This window comes from Myotis nattereri (genome assembly GCF_964212035.1).
Source record: "Myotis nattereri genome assembly, chromosome: 16".
NCBI lineage: Eukaryota > Metazoa > Chordata > Mammalia > Chiroptera > Vespertilionidae > Myotis > Myotis nattereri.
This window is the reverse complement of record NC_138091.1, coordinates 53,342,983-53,360,527: the sequence shown is the minus strand read 5'-3', so window position 1 is coordinate 53,360,527 and position 17,545 is coordinate 53,342,983. Positions and strand designations below refer to the sequence as shown.

Sequence of the window (17,545 nt, the reverse complement as noted above, 5' to 3'; positions counted from 1 at the left end):
CCAAATAATTCTAGCAATACTTGATGCATTACTTGTTTACTTTTCTTCCACGCCCGTAGACCGTGAATTCCTTGAGGGCCAGGATTTGTTAGTCCTCTTACCTTCTATATATCTAGCACCGTGCTCAGCGGCGGCGGGGAATTCAATCAATGAACAAATGCATCTGTTAATTCACCTAACCCTGCAGAGTTTGGACCAGATTCCCAAATATCTCAAGACCAGGTCCTCTATTTGGGGTACTTCATGCTGGAGGGAGATTCTCCCCCCCCCCCCCCCCCAAATGCCTTGGTTTGGTGGAAGGGGAAGGGAGTGACTCGGCGGGGCAGAAGACTTGCTCCTTCAGGGTTGCGCTGTAGCTTACCGGCTCTGGCACCGAGTGGGTTAAGGAGACTCAGGGGCGGAGCCGTGTAGGTGCCACCTGCTGCGGGGCGGCCTCGCGCAGGCGCCCTGGCATCTAGAAGGTTTAACAGCGGTAGCCGGCCGCGGAGGAGCGCATGCGCCCTGGGCCTTTCCGCCGGGGGGAAATCTCGCGGGGGCGGGGCGGGGCGGGGCGGGACCGGGGCGGGGGAGTTCTCGCGGGACTCCGAGAGGAGCGGAAGCGAGGCGGCTGTGCTGCTTCAGCGACCGGGCGGCGGCGGCGGCAGCGGCGGCGACGACGACGAAGATTGTGGCGGTGACAGCGGCCGGAATAGGCGCTGCCCTCGGGGAGCAGCAGCGCGGTCGGCGGCCACTCACCGCTGTGGAGGGGCCGGTGCGGAGCGGAGCAGCTGCGCCACGGTGAGTGGGGCCGGCCGCGGCGGCGCTGGCTCGGTGCGTCTTCCAACCCCGCTCCAAAGCGGGAGTCGGCCCGTAGGGACCCGGCTCAGCTCCCGAGGCCGCCGGGCCTGGGGGTCGGGACGGCGAGGTGTGGGGCAGGAGAGGGGGTCCCCGGGACTCTGGACTCCACGTTTCCTCTTTTGGGGCGCTTCCTTCCTGGGGACTGTCCTCCCGGGGCCCTCGGCTCAGGACGGAGCCCCCGGACCCCGGAGCAAAAGGCGGGGGGTGCTCCTAGTTCTATTTCATGCCTTCTTCATGGGGGTTTGCGCAGAAGGACCCCGGAGCAGCCCGAGAGCACGGGCTACTCCTTCTGTGAGTCAGTGTGACTTGGCCCGGAGGGGGGATCCTCTGCGGGCTGCACATGGGGCGAGTGCTGCCCCGTGGACCTGCACGGCCACCAGGTCTCCATCCCCTGGTGTCTCTGGGCTGAATTTCCGGAGGGAACCCCCCAACCCTATTGGTGCCGCGCGTTGGAACGTGTGCTGCCGGAGACAGTCCAGATGCCTGTGCTTCGGTCCCTCCCCCTCCCCTCGCGGCCCCCCTTTGCGAACTACTCGCCGAAAACATGTTTGTCAAGAAAAATCAGCAGCCGCGGTCGAGTGGTTGGAACGCTCTGAGGAAAGATGTCAGCGAGAGGAGAGCGCAGCACGGGTGGTTTTCGTCCGTGACGCGCGCCATCCAGGATGGGCAGCCATAGGAGCTGCAGCTTGGCGAGGGGTTATTCTAGGCTGGCTTCGGAGGCCGTGGAAGCACAGGTTGCAGCGGAGCTGCGTGAAGTGCACGCGAGGTCTCTGAGTCCCGTGGGCGCTCGGGAAAGAGTGGAGAAGACACGAGGGACATTAGCATTAGTCTCTCTGGCTTTCTTGCCCCCTTTTCACTTCGTGCTCCTGCACTTGTCGCCTTCCCTCGCTGTCTGCTTCCCTCCCTGCCACTGACTAAGTGCTTGCTTGTGTGTCATGCAAGTCATTCGCCCCCTCCCCCGCCCCCCACCTTTTTTTTTTTCTAATCTACTTCCCTTTCTTCCTTGTAGTCTCCTCGCTGGCATAATTGTTCTGCTCCTCGCGCAGTTCGTTGTTCTCCCTCATTTAATGATGCCGTGTTCTCTCCGGGGAAGGTAGCCTCTTTTCCTGCCTCACAAGCCTTTACTTTCAAGCGTGCACTGTGTTCCTTCAGGCAGCCAGAAGGGCTGCTAGAGAGCCTTGCGAGCCTTCCGTTCTCCCCCTGGGAACGGAGAGGCAGGCTCAAAGGATTGAATTCATCCCCAAGTAATCAATACTGCACCAGGTCACGAGCGTAGCTTGCTTGTTTCGTTCGTGTTTTAGTTGTTTCCTTCGTCTTAGGATCATGCTTTTGTGCCAGCTGGTGCTTTTCTTCCTGTGTCACTTTTGCATTAGTAAGGAAGACTGGGTCGATCTGGGGCTGTATGACTTCTCGCTGGCTTTCAGCGGGGGTGGGGCGGTGGTTAAGGTAAAAAAAACAACAGCGAAAACAAAATGAAAACCTACCATATTCCTATATTTCAATAGAATTAAGATAACATGAAACATTTAAGGGAATAGAATTTATTTAGACCTTTGATCAATTAGAGCTTGCCCATTGCAATAGTACTAATTTTTTTGTAACCGGGCTTTAAAAGTATTTTATTTTCATATTTACATTTAAACTATAGTTGACATACATATTAAATTCGTTTCACATGTACTTTACCAGGCTTTTAAAAATCAGGCATCGCCAAAACCGGTTTGGCTCAGTGGATAGAGCATCGGCCTGCGGACTGAAGGGTCCCGGGTTTGATTCCGGTCAAGGGCATGTGCCTGGGTTGCGGGCATATCCCCAGTGGGGGATGTGCAGGAGGCAGCTGATCGATGTTTCTCTCTCATCGATGTTTCTAACTCTCTATCTCTCTCCCTTTCTCTCTGTAAAAAAATCAATAAAATATATTAAAAAAAAAATCAGGCATCTATTCCTACAAATGCTAGAATCAGCCCTCTTTTTTATTGTTGTTGGATTTTTGGGGGGAGAAAGAAAAGACTTTATTTGTCTTGCGGCCCCTTCCCTTGTTCAAAATTTTCTAAATTCCGAAATAAAAAAAGAAGTTAGCGCTTTTAATCAGCTTTCTTTGATACTAAAAGCAAGCATTTAAATGCTTGAGGCTGTTCACTTCCTCAGCCAGTATATTCAGATGTGAAGGATTATTGGGTTTTAAATACTACTGGTTGATGGTATTTAGAGATTTTTCTCAATAATTTCTGTTATTGTGTTGCATGTTGTGCAGCAACAGTTCTAATTATTACCTAGAGCAGAAGAATAATAGATTTTGGAGAAATGCAACAATACAGAATAGAGACCCACCATGCGCTCCTGGGAGAAAGTAATGGTTACTTACTTAATTCAGAACTTTCTGGCACTACTGAATGACCATCGAGAGTCTTGGTTTTGTCAAAGTTGGCTTTTTCCCAGTTGTGTCAAGTGAATATGCATGATTTTTGTTATCTAAAGATGTTGTAGTGCATTATCTGGAACACAGAGTTTAAAATCTGGTTAAGGCACCCTTATGGTGGTACAGCAGTGATTCTTAAAATGTAGCAGGCATAAGAATTACCAGTGAGTCTTATATAAAATTAGGTTCTGGGCCTAAGGCCACTACATTGCAGAACTCCAGAAGGCACCCCCACAGTGAATCAGTCTCTGAATGGGGTGATTTTGATGCAGCTGGTCCAAGGATCAAAACTGTTGTTACAGAGTACAGGCATAGAATAGAATAATGAGACAAGTGTGGCTTTAAATTACTCAACTGAAATGTATACTTTTCTGTGTATATAGAGTAAATATTTAAAAGCCTAATAGAATACGTATGTGACTATAGATGTGATTAGTTTTTATATGTGTAAATGTTTGAGCTTTGTTAGGACTGATGTGGAGCAATTTAATTTTAAAGTTTATACTTAATAGGACTGTTAATTTGCCTATTAGACCATCTGTATGTAGTTAGAAGTTCTAGATGGACTGTGGAAACGTTCGGACTAATATTTCAAATGGGACCGGTGATGCTAGTTAACACCTCAGCGCTTTATGCCAGAGGCTCTGCTAAGGCCTTTGCAGGGGCGGTCTCTTTCAGTAATCAAAATGGCCTTATGAGGTAGATGCTATTTCCATCTTCCAGCTGAGGACACTTGCCTTCTTAGAATTCATTGCTTGGGATGGGCTGGGGAGGTGTGTGCTGGGAACAGTTGAGACATACTCTCATTAGGCTTCAGTGTTGAGTGTACTCCCAACCCATTTTCTTGGGAAGTGAACAGCAGCATCTACTCTATTGAAATGATTAGACATTGCCTTCACTCTCAGATTTCTTCCTTTTAATAAACAGTGTTGCGTATGTGATAACATATTTTTCTGTCTTTAAGGGAACACACCCTTTTGAGTCCCTTTGGCCTATGTGCTCTTTTCAGTGGATAGCCTGTTAAGCTGACATCTTCAAGTTTTCTCCATGAGGTGCTCTTTGGCACAGAAGTATCCGTTGTGCTTGGGTTTCATTTCTATCAAGTTGTATCTGACAAAGCCATAGTCACTTGAAACATGATTTTCACTTGTTAGTTTGTTTAGGCTTTTTCTAGGAAACCCGTGGTAGATGAGTTGAGTAACAGCAGTAAAACAAGTGTTGAAAACGGTCTTGATTTTTATGCTACGGCTGTTCAGTTACACTACAGTCGTCTGAAGTCCTGAATAACAGACATTTATGCCCTGTTACGACATAGTGCCTGGACAGTGACAGTGCTCTGGGTTTTTGTCTCACTTCCATTTTGCAAAAATGAAACTCTTTGCTTTTTTAGATCTGCCTAAGTATTACTCAGGTTCCTATCATTGATGCATAGTCCTAACAATCAGACTTGGAGACCCTTTCAAATAAGCAATTGGGTCCGTGGAAAACATTGATAGGCCTGTAGCAGAGATTTTGGAGCATTTATAAGCAATTAAATGTAGGTACACACATTGGAAAGTAAGCAAAAGAGGAAAAGCAGTTATTAATGCTGGGGAAAACTAAAGGACTGTCCTAGAAAAGAAGTTGCAATACATTATTTAAATCACCAGTGAACAATATTTCATGTTGTAATACTACTGCTTAAACCAGAATATGTGATATTACTGGGATGGGGCAAGAGGATATTAGCAGGGGTGGGGAATAGTTAGGGTCTCATCTTTCAGGTGATAGATGATGGCTGGAAAAAACTAAGAAACAGCAACAGAAGCATATTACTTAGAAATATTGTAAGTGAATACAAAGAGAAAGCAAAAAACAAAATTGGGGGTGATTACTTGTGGGTGTTGGGGTAGGGAACTGCTCTTTTTCATAAATTTCAATACTCGGACTTTTAAAATTATCTACATGGATTAGTTTGATAAGAACTACACTACAGAGGGTATAAGTAAGGGGTTTTTGAAGACAGGCAAAAATAAATACTCTGAGACTGATCTTTTTACATATATATATATATATTTCATAGACTGCTTTCTTTGCTCTCTTTGGGCCAGTGCCACATAGGATATCCTAGGTCTGGCCTGATAGAGTAAACATTAGTTTGGTTTATTAGTTTACCTGTAGTAGAATGTTTGGCTTTTAGAATTTGACTGGAGGACTTTTTATTACTGGGTAATTTCTTTTCCCCTTGGTGATACTCATTTTTCTCTAATCTTAATATTCCCGCTGGTTTACCGCTTAGTCCATTTGCAGCTATACTTGATTAATGCCCCACTTGGTAACTTTAGAACAAAAGGATAATAATCACTCGTATCCTTCAAATGAGTTCTCTGCTAGGTGGTAATTATCCAAGAAGAGTGTCACTATAAATAATCTGTCCCCATTCTGCCAGGATTCGGGTTGTTTTCACCGTATGAAAACAGTGACTGGTGAAATAAGAATGAGGCTTTATTTTCCTTTTGTTCTGCAAAGGTCTAGGTTGTGTCCCATATTCAGGGCTGGAGACTGTACTACAGTAGTGATTGTCTGTGGTGCCCACAGTTCCCCATCACCGGGTACACACCAGAGGGTTATTACAGACTCTACCTGCACAATACAGTTTGCACCAGTACTCTGCTGGCTCTGAGCAAAGCAGTTGTTCTCAGGTAACTGAGAGATGTGTTTGACTTTCTGGCACCATCTCCCTGCATTTTCTTTTCCCAGACACAATTTCTGACAGCTCATTCTATAAAAAGGATTTTTTTCAAATGTAGATTAGAATGTCAGCTTTGCTCCTTAGGCTAGTTAAAAATAATGTGGAGGTTGCTTCTGGAATACTAAACCTTGGACATCTGTTTCAAAGGCTATTGGAGACCCCAAAGTTTTGCAGGTCTTTAGGGGCCTTATTGCAAGAATAGCAGAGGATCCAGCAGCAAATGGCTGAAAAAAGGCTGTTGGACCTTCTTCTCTGGTGTCTTCTGCTCAGTAGGAAACTGAATAAAAAAGTAGATCTTGTGTTCACTTTCTCCTGCTCTCCTAGGAGCAGACCAAGGTTTAGTTTCTGAGAAGAGTTGGAAGCAGCTCAGGACCAAAGCTTGCATTGCTTGCTTTTGACTGTGGATCGAGGACCCAGCATTTTTCAGAAAAGCAGGAAGGTCAGCAGGGAAAGGAGGGAGACAGGCCTATTTAACTGAGGAAAGTAGGGTGCATCCCCAGGGGCAGGCCTTCTCTCAGTGGCTCCGTTTTGTGCCTGGAGAAGAGTGTAAGGAGTGAGGGAGGAAAGGTGGAGACCAAACGGGGCTGCACCGGTGTGGTTCCTGCTCACCGTGTACACCCAGCGGGAAGGAAGAGGAAGTGTGTTCTGGAATAGCTCGAGCTGCTGCCACCATTGGCCGGCGGGCCTGTCAGTCGCCTGGGCCTGAGGCTGAAAAGAGGAAGGAGATCTGGGCTCTTGCTTGGAAGGGAGGGAGGAGGGTTGAGCCAGCCTAACCAGGGGGCGTGGGGGCTGGGACAGCAGGCCTATTGGCAGGGCGGGGCTGCCTTCAATCCCGGCCACTTCTCTCAATCATCCGTCTTCTGATTCAGGGTGGCATTGTGTGTCCCGGAGTGCAGGAGCCAGTCCCAGAAGAGAGGCGAGGCTGAGCCCAGAGTGCTGGGTTGCTTCAGCAGGGAAGACTCCCTTCCCCCTGCTTCAGGCTGCTGAGCACTGAGCAGCGCTCAGAATGGAAGCCATCGCCAAATATGACTTCAAAGCCACTGCAGACGACGAGCTGAGCTTCAAAAGGGGGGACATCCTCAAGGTAAGTGTTGCTGCCAAACAAATACTGAAATGGCCTCTGCTTGTACTCACCTACCTTCTTTTGCCCGGTAACACAAAGAAGCCGTGCTCCTTCTTTCATTGCCCACATTTACCATCGTGTGAGATCTGGATAGCTGAGATGGACGCTGAGTAGAATATTAAATATGACTTAAGAGGGTGGTGTGTGTGTGTGTGATGTATGGTCTTTAACTGCCTTTGTGTGAATGCCTCGAGTATTTCTTTTTGCTTGTTGATATTGGTACTATTTCAAGCGAAGTCAAAGCAATATGACTGTAGTAAGGAAGTAGGTTGATTTACCTTGGAGAGTTTTATTAAAAAACTAGGGGATGTTTTGAAAGACCTAAAGTTGAAGTATTTCTGTAAAAGCACTCCATTAGTCTTATTTTACATAGTCAAAGATGTTTGCATTCTGGAATGTGATCCTGGTCGGTTAGGAATTAATTTCCCCTAGTTTAGAGAGGTAGTTTTAAATACCTGCCAAAACTCATTAAATAACTCAGTGTGTTTTTATTCTTTTTTGGAAAAAAAAACAATGGAGTTCTAAATAATAAGGTTCAGTTTGCTGTTGTACAAGTCAGATTTCAATATTCTTAGAAGAAACTTGAGGAGCAATTACCCCATTTTAAACTCTAATTGCACAAAAGAAACCTGCTGACAGTTTAGAAAAAAATAAGCTGCTTTACAGTTTGCAGCTCATTTGGAACCCCACTATTTACATGAGGATTCACTTTCCACCTGGCACATGTTAATTATGTTGTTTACTTAGTTGACTGGAGCAGCTTGCCCTTTTGGATATGTAACTTACTTTTTTACAAGGTGGGTGTTATCAAATAGTGTCAACTTTAAATGAGGAAAACTTGAACTTTAGTGTTTGCATATTCACCATGTCTCAAGTTTTGACTTTTTTTCCCCCCCTCTGAGCCTTAGTCTGATTGCTGGAAACTGCTACTGTTTGTTGACTATCCCTGAATGAAATGATTAGAATTTTACAAAGAGGAAGAAGGTGGAAATGTAGAATTATGGTCCTTTTAAAAATAACTAGTTTTTTGTGTTTGTTTTTTTAAGCTATGCAGACCCATGGAGAGTTATATTTTGTTCTCATTGCCAAAGGCATAGAGTTCTCTGAAGTTACTGCATAGTAGTTTAATGTTAAATGTGTAAGTTGTATTTCATAAAAGGTGATATTGAAGAGCTCTTTAAGGAGAAAAAAACTGTGTGTTTTATTCAAAGCTGTTATTGTCATGCCAAACTCTCTGAGGGTATTTTCCAAGTCAGCACAAAATTGCCAGAAAGCAAACCAGCTATAGGTTTTAGAGTGACATATGTCTTCTCATTCTGTTTTCTTAGAGAGCTAGAAATCAGAGCAAATGCAACTTAGACCTCGAAATTACTCTGTATCATTGGTATACGGAGGAGGTAATTTGATGTTTTCATAGGTGATTACTGTTTTCAGCAGATAATCCGACGGTGACATCATAAGATTGGCTACCTCAGATCTCCACGTTTGTAGCCTGGATGAAACCCTTTGGCGCCGAGTGTTGTTGTTTTTTGTTTTTCTTTTAATATATTTTTATTGATTTCAAAGAGGAAGGGAAATGAAGAGATGGAAACATCAATGATGAGAAAGAATCATTGATCAGCTGCCTTCTGCACACCCCTACTGGGGATCTAGCCCACAGCTCGGGCATGTGCCTGGACCGGGAATGGAACTGTGACCTGGTTCATGGGTTGATGCTCAGCCACTAAGCCAGGCTGCCCGGGCATTGTGGTTTTTTAAAATACAAACTGATGTCTCTATTACCATAGAAACTTAAATGAAAGCCTGATGGTTCATATTTTTCTGTTAAGTTTATCCCATTGCATATTTAGCACTAAAGCAGCAAAGTAAAACAAAAGAAGGGATTTGAGGATTTTTAAGAATTTTCAGACAAGACCTTTCCGTGTTTACTATCACCGAAGTCTTTCCGAGACCGTGAACATTTTATAAGTTCTCCAACTTAAATTGGTAACCTCTTGGACAAGTATAAAACCCTTCTCTCCTCCCCCTATAATTAGAGGAGGTGATACTGTTTAACATTCCCCCAGAGAAGTCATGATGGGAGAGAAAGTGACTCAGAGTGCTCCCACTTGCAGATTTTCGCTGGGCAGAGAAAAATAAGGGTACTTGGTTCTTTCCAGTTTGGTAGAGAACTGGCATATGAAGTCATAATGCCATTATTGCTTTTGAATTGTGGCCGTTAGCTGTTTGTTAGTAATCTTGTGATTTTACTCCAAAAAAAAAAGTGATAATACAGGAGTTGCCCTTTGTCTCATAATTCTGTGTAACAGCTGAGTGAAGAGGAGGGCTATGAGGGACGTTTGCTTTGTGTTAAGAGCTGTTAGTAAAAAAAACAACAGCAACAACAGTGCTTCCTTCATTTGATTATTCAAAGAGTAACTGGCTTCATTTGAGTGGCTCTGATTTGATTTGATAACTCTTTAGGATCTTAAAACGTGTTTAGAAGTGGCTGGAATAGCATTGACCAGTTTAACTTGATTAAAATAGGGATATATGTATTTGCCCTCTTGATAAAGGGGGCATGAGCATATTGGTGTTAATACATTTTATTTTAATATAATGATAGAAAGGGACTTAGCCCTCTGCTTCTGACTAGAGTTTGGAAGGATCGCATCCTCCCACTGTCTTAGAGTTCCTGGTTAACTTTTGGTTAATGTTGATTCCTGTCCTCCAGCAGACCACTTTCTTACTTTCTATCTACACATTGACGTGTACTGCCCTGAGAAAAGGGAGAAAACTAAAGACATTTTACTGGAAGCCTGAAATAGAACTGCATGACTTTCCCTCTTATAAAAGCTTGTATTTTCTGAGAAGAGCGCTGGGGCCTAGAAATGGGAGGAATTGCTCTTCTCTTGCAGGTTTCAGGCTTTGCGTGGCTGAGCTGAACCTCAGGTGCCCCGCCTTTGTAGGGCAGGCTTGAGAGTACGAGGAGTTGTCCACTGAACAAGGCCCCTAACGCACATACGTGTCTGAGCTCACCTGAAAGTCGCATTTGTCACTTAGGGGCTATGTACACATACTTCAAACAGTGCTGCACAGGAATTAAGAACCGTTTTGAGCTCTCGAGCCTGTGTTCATTCCATTCTTGTTTTCCATTAAGGCAGACCTTCAACTCAACAAGAGAGCCGACAGTGGACCATCTACTCGTCTGGCACTACCTACCTATCCCGGTTGCACAAGCTGCTTTAGAACTAGATCTTGGGTTCACACTCAGATCTTTGAAGTTTTCTTCTATCTCAGCACTGATGTCTCTATTCCACTGTCACATTTACTGAGCATCTCCTTGAGCCACATCCTGGGATAACTTGCTTTGAGAGTTGGGGAAGAAATAGATGATGTACTTTTTCTCTTCAGGTATTCTTAAAATCAAATGCGAGAAATGAAGATTAATATCTGAAACAGTATATGGCAGTATGTAAAATTAGAGGATTTTTTGAACAGAAGAAGACTTTTTTAAATCTATTAATTTTGACTTACTATTTCACAGATGAGGAAATAGTGGCCCATAGAGGTTAAATGATCTATGCAAGATCACAAACAGTACTTTGTAGTGCACTGGTGTTTAATGAAATGCTGAAGTTGTGTTACACCTGTAACTGCCAAAGTAGTTAGGAAGGGAAGAGATGGGTAAGACCTAAAGTCAGAGAAAGCTCTGAGGAAGAAGTATCACTTGAACTGGACCCTGTGAATTAAATAGGATAGGGCTAAGAGAAGGGCGGGAGCGGGGGGTTGGGGGTGGTAGTTGTACTTGTGTTTGAGATAGGAATGCTAGAATAAGGTTATAGATTGTGAGTGACGTAGTAGAGAATAAGGTAGAATTGGAGTCAGATAAGAAAAACGCAGTAAGAGTTTTATCTTTTCCTTAAGAAGCATCTGAAGTTTTTTAGTGGATGGTAAAAGTGCCCTGTGTGTACAGTGGGTGACAGAGAGGTAAACCTGGAGTCCCAGCCTGGAAGGTTGCAGTAGCCAGCTTGTGAGATAGATAAGTGCCTGCATAGGTGTCAGGACTAGGAATGAAGCCGGGGTGGTTTGAGAGAGGCTGAAAGGAAAAACGGGGGGATTTCTGCTGGCCAGCTGGGGGCATCTGAGTAAGTCTCCCATGTAACTGAGAAAAGAAGACACATTGAGGATGCTTCCGAGAAAGAGGATTTACTTGGGTCCAGTTTTCACAACAGCTGGATTTCGGTACACAGCTCCCTTTCAGGTGTTTAAATGACCAAACCTAAAAAAATAACAAGTTGGGGCTGTTTCTTTTTTTCACTATTTTAGTCTGGTATTGGTATGCTTTAGCCTGCTGATAATGCTTATCAATCTTGTTGACCAAATCCAGAATATTGCATTTACTCTTTTGAGAATGAAGACTGTTTCAGTTCTCTTCTAGCAGGTAATTTGATTGCCTTTCATTATATTCATTTATTCCCCTGTCATCTGGATGGACTATTTCCAAGTAGGTACTAAGAATGAATGAACTTTCAGTTCCTATACAAGACTCCTTTCGGGAGGCTGGCTGAAGACCAGTCATCCCTGTTTGGAGAAAGAGATGTTTAAGGAAATGCAATGTTCCTTTGGGGTTTTTCAAGTTTCACTTCTGTGAGCCATGGTAGTTAAAGTCATTACTGAATAGCTACCATTTATGGAGCATTTACTCTATGCCAACGGTTCTCAACCTGTGGGTCATGACCCCTTTGGGGGTCGAACAACCCTTTCACAGGGGTCGCCTAAGACCATCGGAAAACACATATATAATTACATACTGTTTTTGTGATTAATCACTATGCTTTAATTATGTTCAATTTGTAACAATGAAAATAGATCCTGCATATCAGGTATTTACATTACGATTCATAACAGTAGCAAAATTACAGTTATGAAGTAGCAACGAAAATAATTTTATAGTTGGGGGTCACCACAACATGAGGAACTGTATTAAAGGGCCACAGCATTAGGAAGGTTGAGAACCAGTGCTCTATGCCATGAAGTTATACATAATTTCTGAATTGGGGCACTAAATCAGTCCCATCTCGTGACTGCAGAAACAGGCACAGAAGTTAAGTAACTTGCTGTGGTTCACACATCTGGTAAGTGGCAGAGTTGGGGTTTGTGCTCAGGTCTGGCTGCGAAGCTCGCTCTACAGTATGGTAACGCCCTCTTAACTGTTGGGATGAGTAAACCGGAAATGTAAGGTATCTGCAGTCCTGCTTTGCACTTGCCAGGCATGGGCAGCAGCTTCTACTGAGTGACTTATTGGACATGCTATCTAAAGTAAATTGACCTCGGTGATGAAAACAATGAAAAAACAAACAAATAAAAATGAGTTCATTTTTGCCTGTCAGATTAGTGAAGGTAGTAAAAATTGACCCCTACCCTTTGGTGGCCACTGTGTGGAGAAATGGGTATTGTCACCTCCTTCCAGTGGAGATTTGTACCAATAAAATCTTTCTGAATATTGGCTTGGTGATATATACCAGAACATAAAATGACCTGGCGATTCCATTTTTATTTTTATTTTTATTTTTTTAAATATATTTTATTGATTTTTTACAGAGAGGAAGGGAGAGAGAGAGAGAGTTAGAAACATCAATGAGAGAGAAACATCGATCAGCTGCCTCCTGCACATCTCCTACTGGGGATGTGCCCGCAACCCAGGTACATGCCCTTGACCGGAATCGAACCTGGGACCTTTCAGTCTGCAGGCCGATGCTCTATCCACTGAGCTAAACCGGTTTCGGCGAATTCCACTTTTAAGAGTTCTTAAACAAATCTTAATTTTAAAAAATATAGACATTATGGTGTTTATTACAATTAGTCTGTGCCACCTAGAAAATAAAATATTTAATTAAATTATAAAATGTAATGTGCATTTCAGAGACACTAAAATGTATAAAAAGGGCATCTTCCAATCTATGGAATAACCATGGGGGGGGGGGGTACCTAAGCCTATCAGTAGGGAGTTACATAAACAGATTATGGTTTTTTAAAATGGAATACTCTGAAGGTGTTAATATTGATGTAAATCTGTATCAACACAATAATATCTACAGTTGCACAGAGATATGTTAAGTGAACCCCCTTTTAAAAAGTAACCATATAGCTAGTATATTGAGTGCTTAGTATGTCCTTGTACTAAACTAAGTGTTTTACTTGCATTCCTTTTAATCCTTACAATAATCCTGTAATGACAGATGCTGTTATCCCCATTTTACTGATCAAAAACCTAAGGCTTATGTTAAGTAACTTGCCCAGGTTCACATATTAGGATTTAGATCCAGGCCGCTTTGAGTCCAGATTCCATGTTCTTAACCACTACCCTTAAAGGCCTTTTCATGCCCAGATGGTGTTAAACTAGAGAGTGAGCCCATTTATAGAAAATTGCTGTCTATTCTGTTTGCTTATTTAATACATAGACTTTTTCTAAATGGTCCCCTAAAAGACGTTATCTCCAGGGAGCTGGATTCCTGGTGATTTTTTTTCTCTCTCTCTCTCTTTTTTTTTTTTTGTATTCTTTAGTTGTTTTACAACAAAGTTATATTCAAATAAAAAGTAGTTAACATTTTACATCTATCTTACCCTGATGGATATTCCAGGGAGTTAAAGAGTTAAAGTGCTCCGGTTCGGAGTGGGTTGGTTTGTTTCTTAATGGCTGAGGTTTAACCTACTTTAAATCCTTAGGCTAAAGTTCACTGTAGCTATACTCAGTGTCATTAAAACCTAGAGACCTTTTAAAAAGTGATTCAAAATGACATTTTGAGGAAAATCTTGGCCCTTTTGGTCGATACTCCCTCAGTTTCAGCTCCTTGTGGGTATGGAATGAGAAACATCTATTGTATTGTGAAGAACACATTCTCCAGGCTACACCTAACTTTTTTGAATCCCAGCTCAGCCAATGGCCATTCAGGCATTGTGATCTTGGGCAGTTTGCTTTGTGCTTTGGTTCTCCCTTCTGTGAAATGGAAACAACAGCACTTGCCTTCCTAGAGTCACAGTGAGATTCAAAAGAACGAATATATACTCGTGTGCTTAAAGCAGTGACTAGCATAAAGCAGACAGTAGTGCCTACTGTCATTAATTAATTTTATTAATGTTATTCAAGTGTGTAATTTTGATAAGGGGATGTCAGTCCAACCGCTGACTCAGGTAACCAGCAAGTCACACGACTCTGCCCATTTAAATAACTGGCCAGGTGCTTGTCCTGATACTACCTCAAATTCAGAACTGTTAAAATCTTGACCCAAAGCTCTGCTGAACGCACATTATTGATAAAGGATTGTGTGTGAAAGACAAGTTTCTCCATTCTTAAGTCTTTGGTCTCTCTTGTCACCCAGATCACTTTTTGAAATTAAATGAACAAATACATGTTTCATTCATTGTTAAATAATGTAAAAAGCAAAGTTTTCACAGAGGAAGTCATTAGTTTTTCTGTAACCTTTCAGAAAAAAAACCCACAAACATTTAATGAATATAGCCATAGTTACCTTTACTATATTTTCTGGGTCTGACAAGAAACAGTGAAACCATCTTCAAAACTTTAATAATGAAAGTAAGCAGGTACTTCAGCTTTGGAAAGAAGATGGGGTTTCTGTTTAAGTGTACTCAGCGTCTTTAGAAAGCAGTAGCTCAAAAGGATTTCTATGCCAGGCTAGCAGAGAAGATCATGATTAAGACTCTCAAAGTCTCATGTTAGAGCTGAGTGAGAGAGTAAATCTTGAACCTGCAATTGATATGAATTTCCCAGGAGTTGTGCTAATACTGTCTACATGGGATATCCAGATGAATGGCCTCACATAGGGAAACTAGTTAGCCCTACATGTATTTCCTTGAGATTAACATAATTAGTTTCCTAAATTTCAGTTACTGGTGCAGAAAGAATCAGTGTTCTTTTTATGTTTTCATTAACTTGGAAATTCACATTCTGTGTTCAGAAGCCCTTTATCTGTCTTCTTTGAGCACCTATACTATAACTTCACCCACTTGAATAGCTGTTACCCTTAAAAACTGTAGAAGTAATTTTCAAATTTAGCTATTAATTTGTTGGTGGTGTATATTAAAGTGTAAGATATCTGCATGTTCTTCCCCTCACTCCTTTTTTATTAGATACTAGAGGCCCAGGGCACGAAATGGTGCATGGGTAGGGCCCCTAGGCCTAGCCTGCGATCAGGGCCATCTTCCGCTCACTTGCCAGTCCCCAGCCCCGCCCCAGTTACCCGTGGTTCCCCGTTGGCCATCCAGCAATCAGAGCCTGCGGGCTGGAGGGGAGGAATCGAGAGATGGTCAGTGCACCTCATAGGGAGTGGTCGAGTGGTCTTTCTGGTCATTACCCCATTATGGTTGCTGGGCTATTTTTTTAAAAATATATTTTATTGATTTTTTACAGAGAGGAAGGGAGAGGGATAGAAAGTCAGAAACATCGATGAGAGAGAAACATCGATCAGCTGCCCCCTGCACACTCCCCACTGGGGATGTGCCCGCAACCAAGGTACATGCCCTTGACTGGAATCGAACCTGGGACCCTTGAGTCCGCAGGCTGACGCTCTATCTGCTGAGCCAAACCGGTCAGGGCTGGGCTTTTATTATATAGGATTAAAGGCCTCACAAAAAGGGTTTGCTTCTCATCTACAAACTCTCAGTTACAGTGGGGCCTTGACTTACGAGTTTAATTCGTTCCGTGACGGAGCTCGTAACTCAAATTACTCGTATGTCAAATCTTAAAGTAAACGAGTGAGACATTTGATGCTGGGCTGATGTTGTGGCGTTCACTGTGACGTTCGCTGCGCCAACTAGCGGTGGGGTATCTGAAGCTGGCTCGTAACCCGAATTTTAGCTCGCAACTCAAAGCAAAAAATCGGCCGAGAGACGGCTCGTATCTCGAAAAACTCGTTAGTCGGGACACTTATAAGTCAAGGCCCCACTGTAACCTGATGAAAAATTATTCTTGTATTACCTGCTTTTAGGATTGGGTTTTATATATAAAAGAATAGCAACCTCAATTTGTAAATGAACTATAGTACAAATTTCCTTTTAACGTAGGTGTTTACAGCCATAACTTTCCTACTATGTCTACTTTAGCTGCATCCCATAAAGTTGGATATGCAGTTGCTTTGTTTCATCCATCTCATCTCTTTCATCTCATCGAAGTATTTTCTCATTTCCCCTGTTACTTTTTTTCTTTGACCCATTGGTTATTTAGGAGTGTGTTTAATTTCCACATATTTGTGAATTTCCCAGAATTCCTTCTATTGTTAATTTTAGTTCCACTTTGCTTGTAGAACATACCTTGGGTGATTTCAGTCCTTTTAAATTTATTGAGGGTCATTTTATTGCCTAGCATATGGTCCTGAGGAGGGTCCCACTGTGTGCTTGAGTTGGTGTTTTATTCTGCTGTTGTTGGGTGGTGTTCTATAGATATCTCTTAGGTCTGGTTGATTAATTATTTTTACCTTGAGTATGTCATGATAGTAGGTAGAATTTTGATAAATTCTTAAGACTACTTAGCCAGTATCTTGGTGAATCATAGCAACAAGTTCTTGAATACTTCCTGGGTGAAGGGTACTGTGATTAATGCAAAGGCTTGGTTCACGACACACATAATATTTAGTAATACACTGTTTTACAGGCACACACTGGGTATCCTGACTGAGTCACACTTAGTCAGACATGAGTATCAAAGAGTTTTCTAAGATAACTTAGCAATGCTCATGACTGCTTTGTCCATCCAGATATGCCTGACTTGCTAAGACTTCTGTTTCTAACATTAGCAAAGCGTATTATCAGCTCTGAAGAGTTGTTGGTGTTGTCCTAGAACACTTAAACTTGGAAGGGTAATTGCCTTTCTGTGTATTTGGCAGTTACGAAAGTAGACATGAGCCATATTGATAATAGCATGGCATATGCCAGAGCTTCAAAATAATCAAGATACTTCTTTTACATTTTGTTAGAACTTTAGCTGAGTGCCTTCAAACTCAAACTTCACATCCCTGACACCACTGTCCCCTTTAAAGAAATATTTCGTGGAAATAGGTTTCTGCTACATATTTGTATGCACAAAATATTGAATAGCATGTTTAAGGGGGGCTTTTTTAAACTAGAACTTTCTATGAATTGAAAATAGCATGAGCCTTCGTTTGGTTCAGTGGATAGAGCCCATGGATTGAAGGGTCCCAGGTTCAATTCCAGTCAAGGGCACACACATTGGTCACAGACTTAATACCTGGCCCTGGTTGGAACGTGCGGAAGACAACCAATTAATGTCTCTCTCTCACATCGATGTTTCTCTCTCTGCCCCCCCCCTCTAAAAATCAATGAAAAAATATCCTTGGGTGAGGATTAACAACAAAAAACATATTCTGGTGTTTAGAGGTGAGGTCCTTGGGCAAAACTGGGAAGGGAGTGGGAATGCAGA

The 17,545-nt window shown here is 42.8% G+C and overlaps 1 protein-coding gene across 3 annotated transcripts in view; it reads left to right on the top strand.

Moving 5' to 3' along the window:
• Positions 1-496: 496 nt before the first annotated feature.
• The window catches only part of GRB2 (growth factor receptor bound protein 2), a 60,524-nt gene continuing 43,475 nt past the window's right edge, over positions 497-17,545 (top strand). For 2 of the 3 annotated variants that reach the window (XR_013996997.1, XM_081110319.1), the window contains exons 1-2: positions 497-777; positions 6,857-7,071. Coding sequence is in view for 2 of the 3 variants with exons in the window: in XM_081110319.1 (XP_080966445.1) it covers positions 6,994-7,071 (78 nt within the window). In the remaining variant the exon portion in view is untranslated. The remainder of the gene's footprint in view (positions 778-6,856; positions 7,072-17,545) is intronic. The other variant, XM_081110320.1, reaches the window with a different exon arrangement.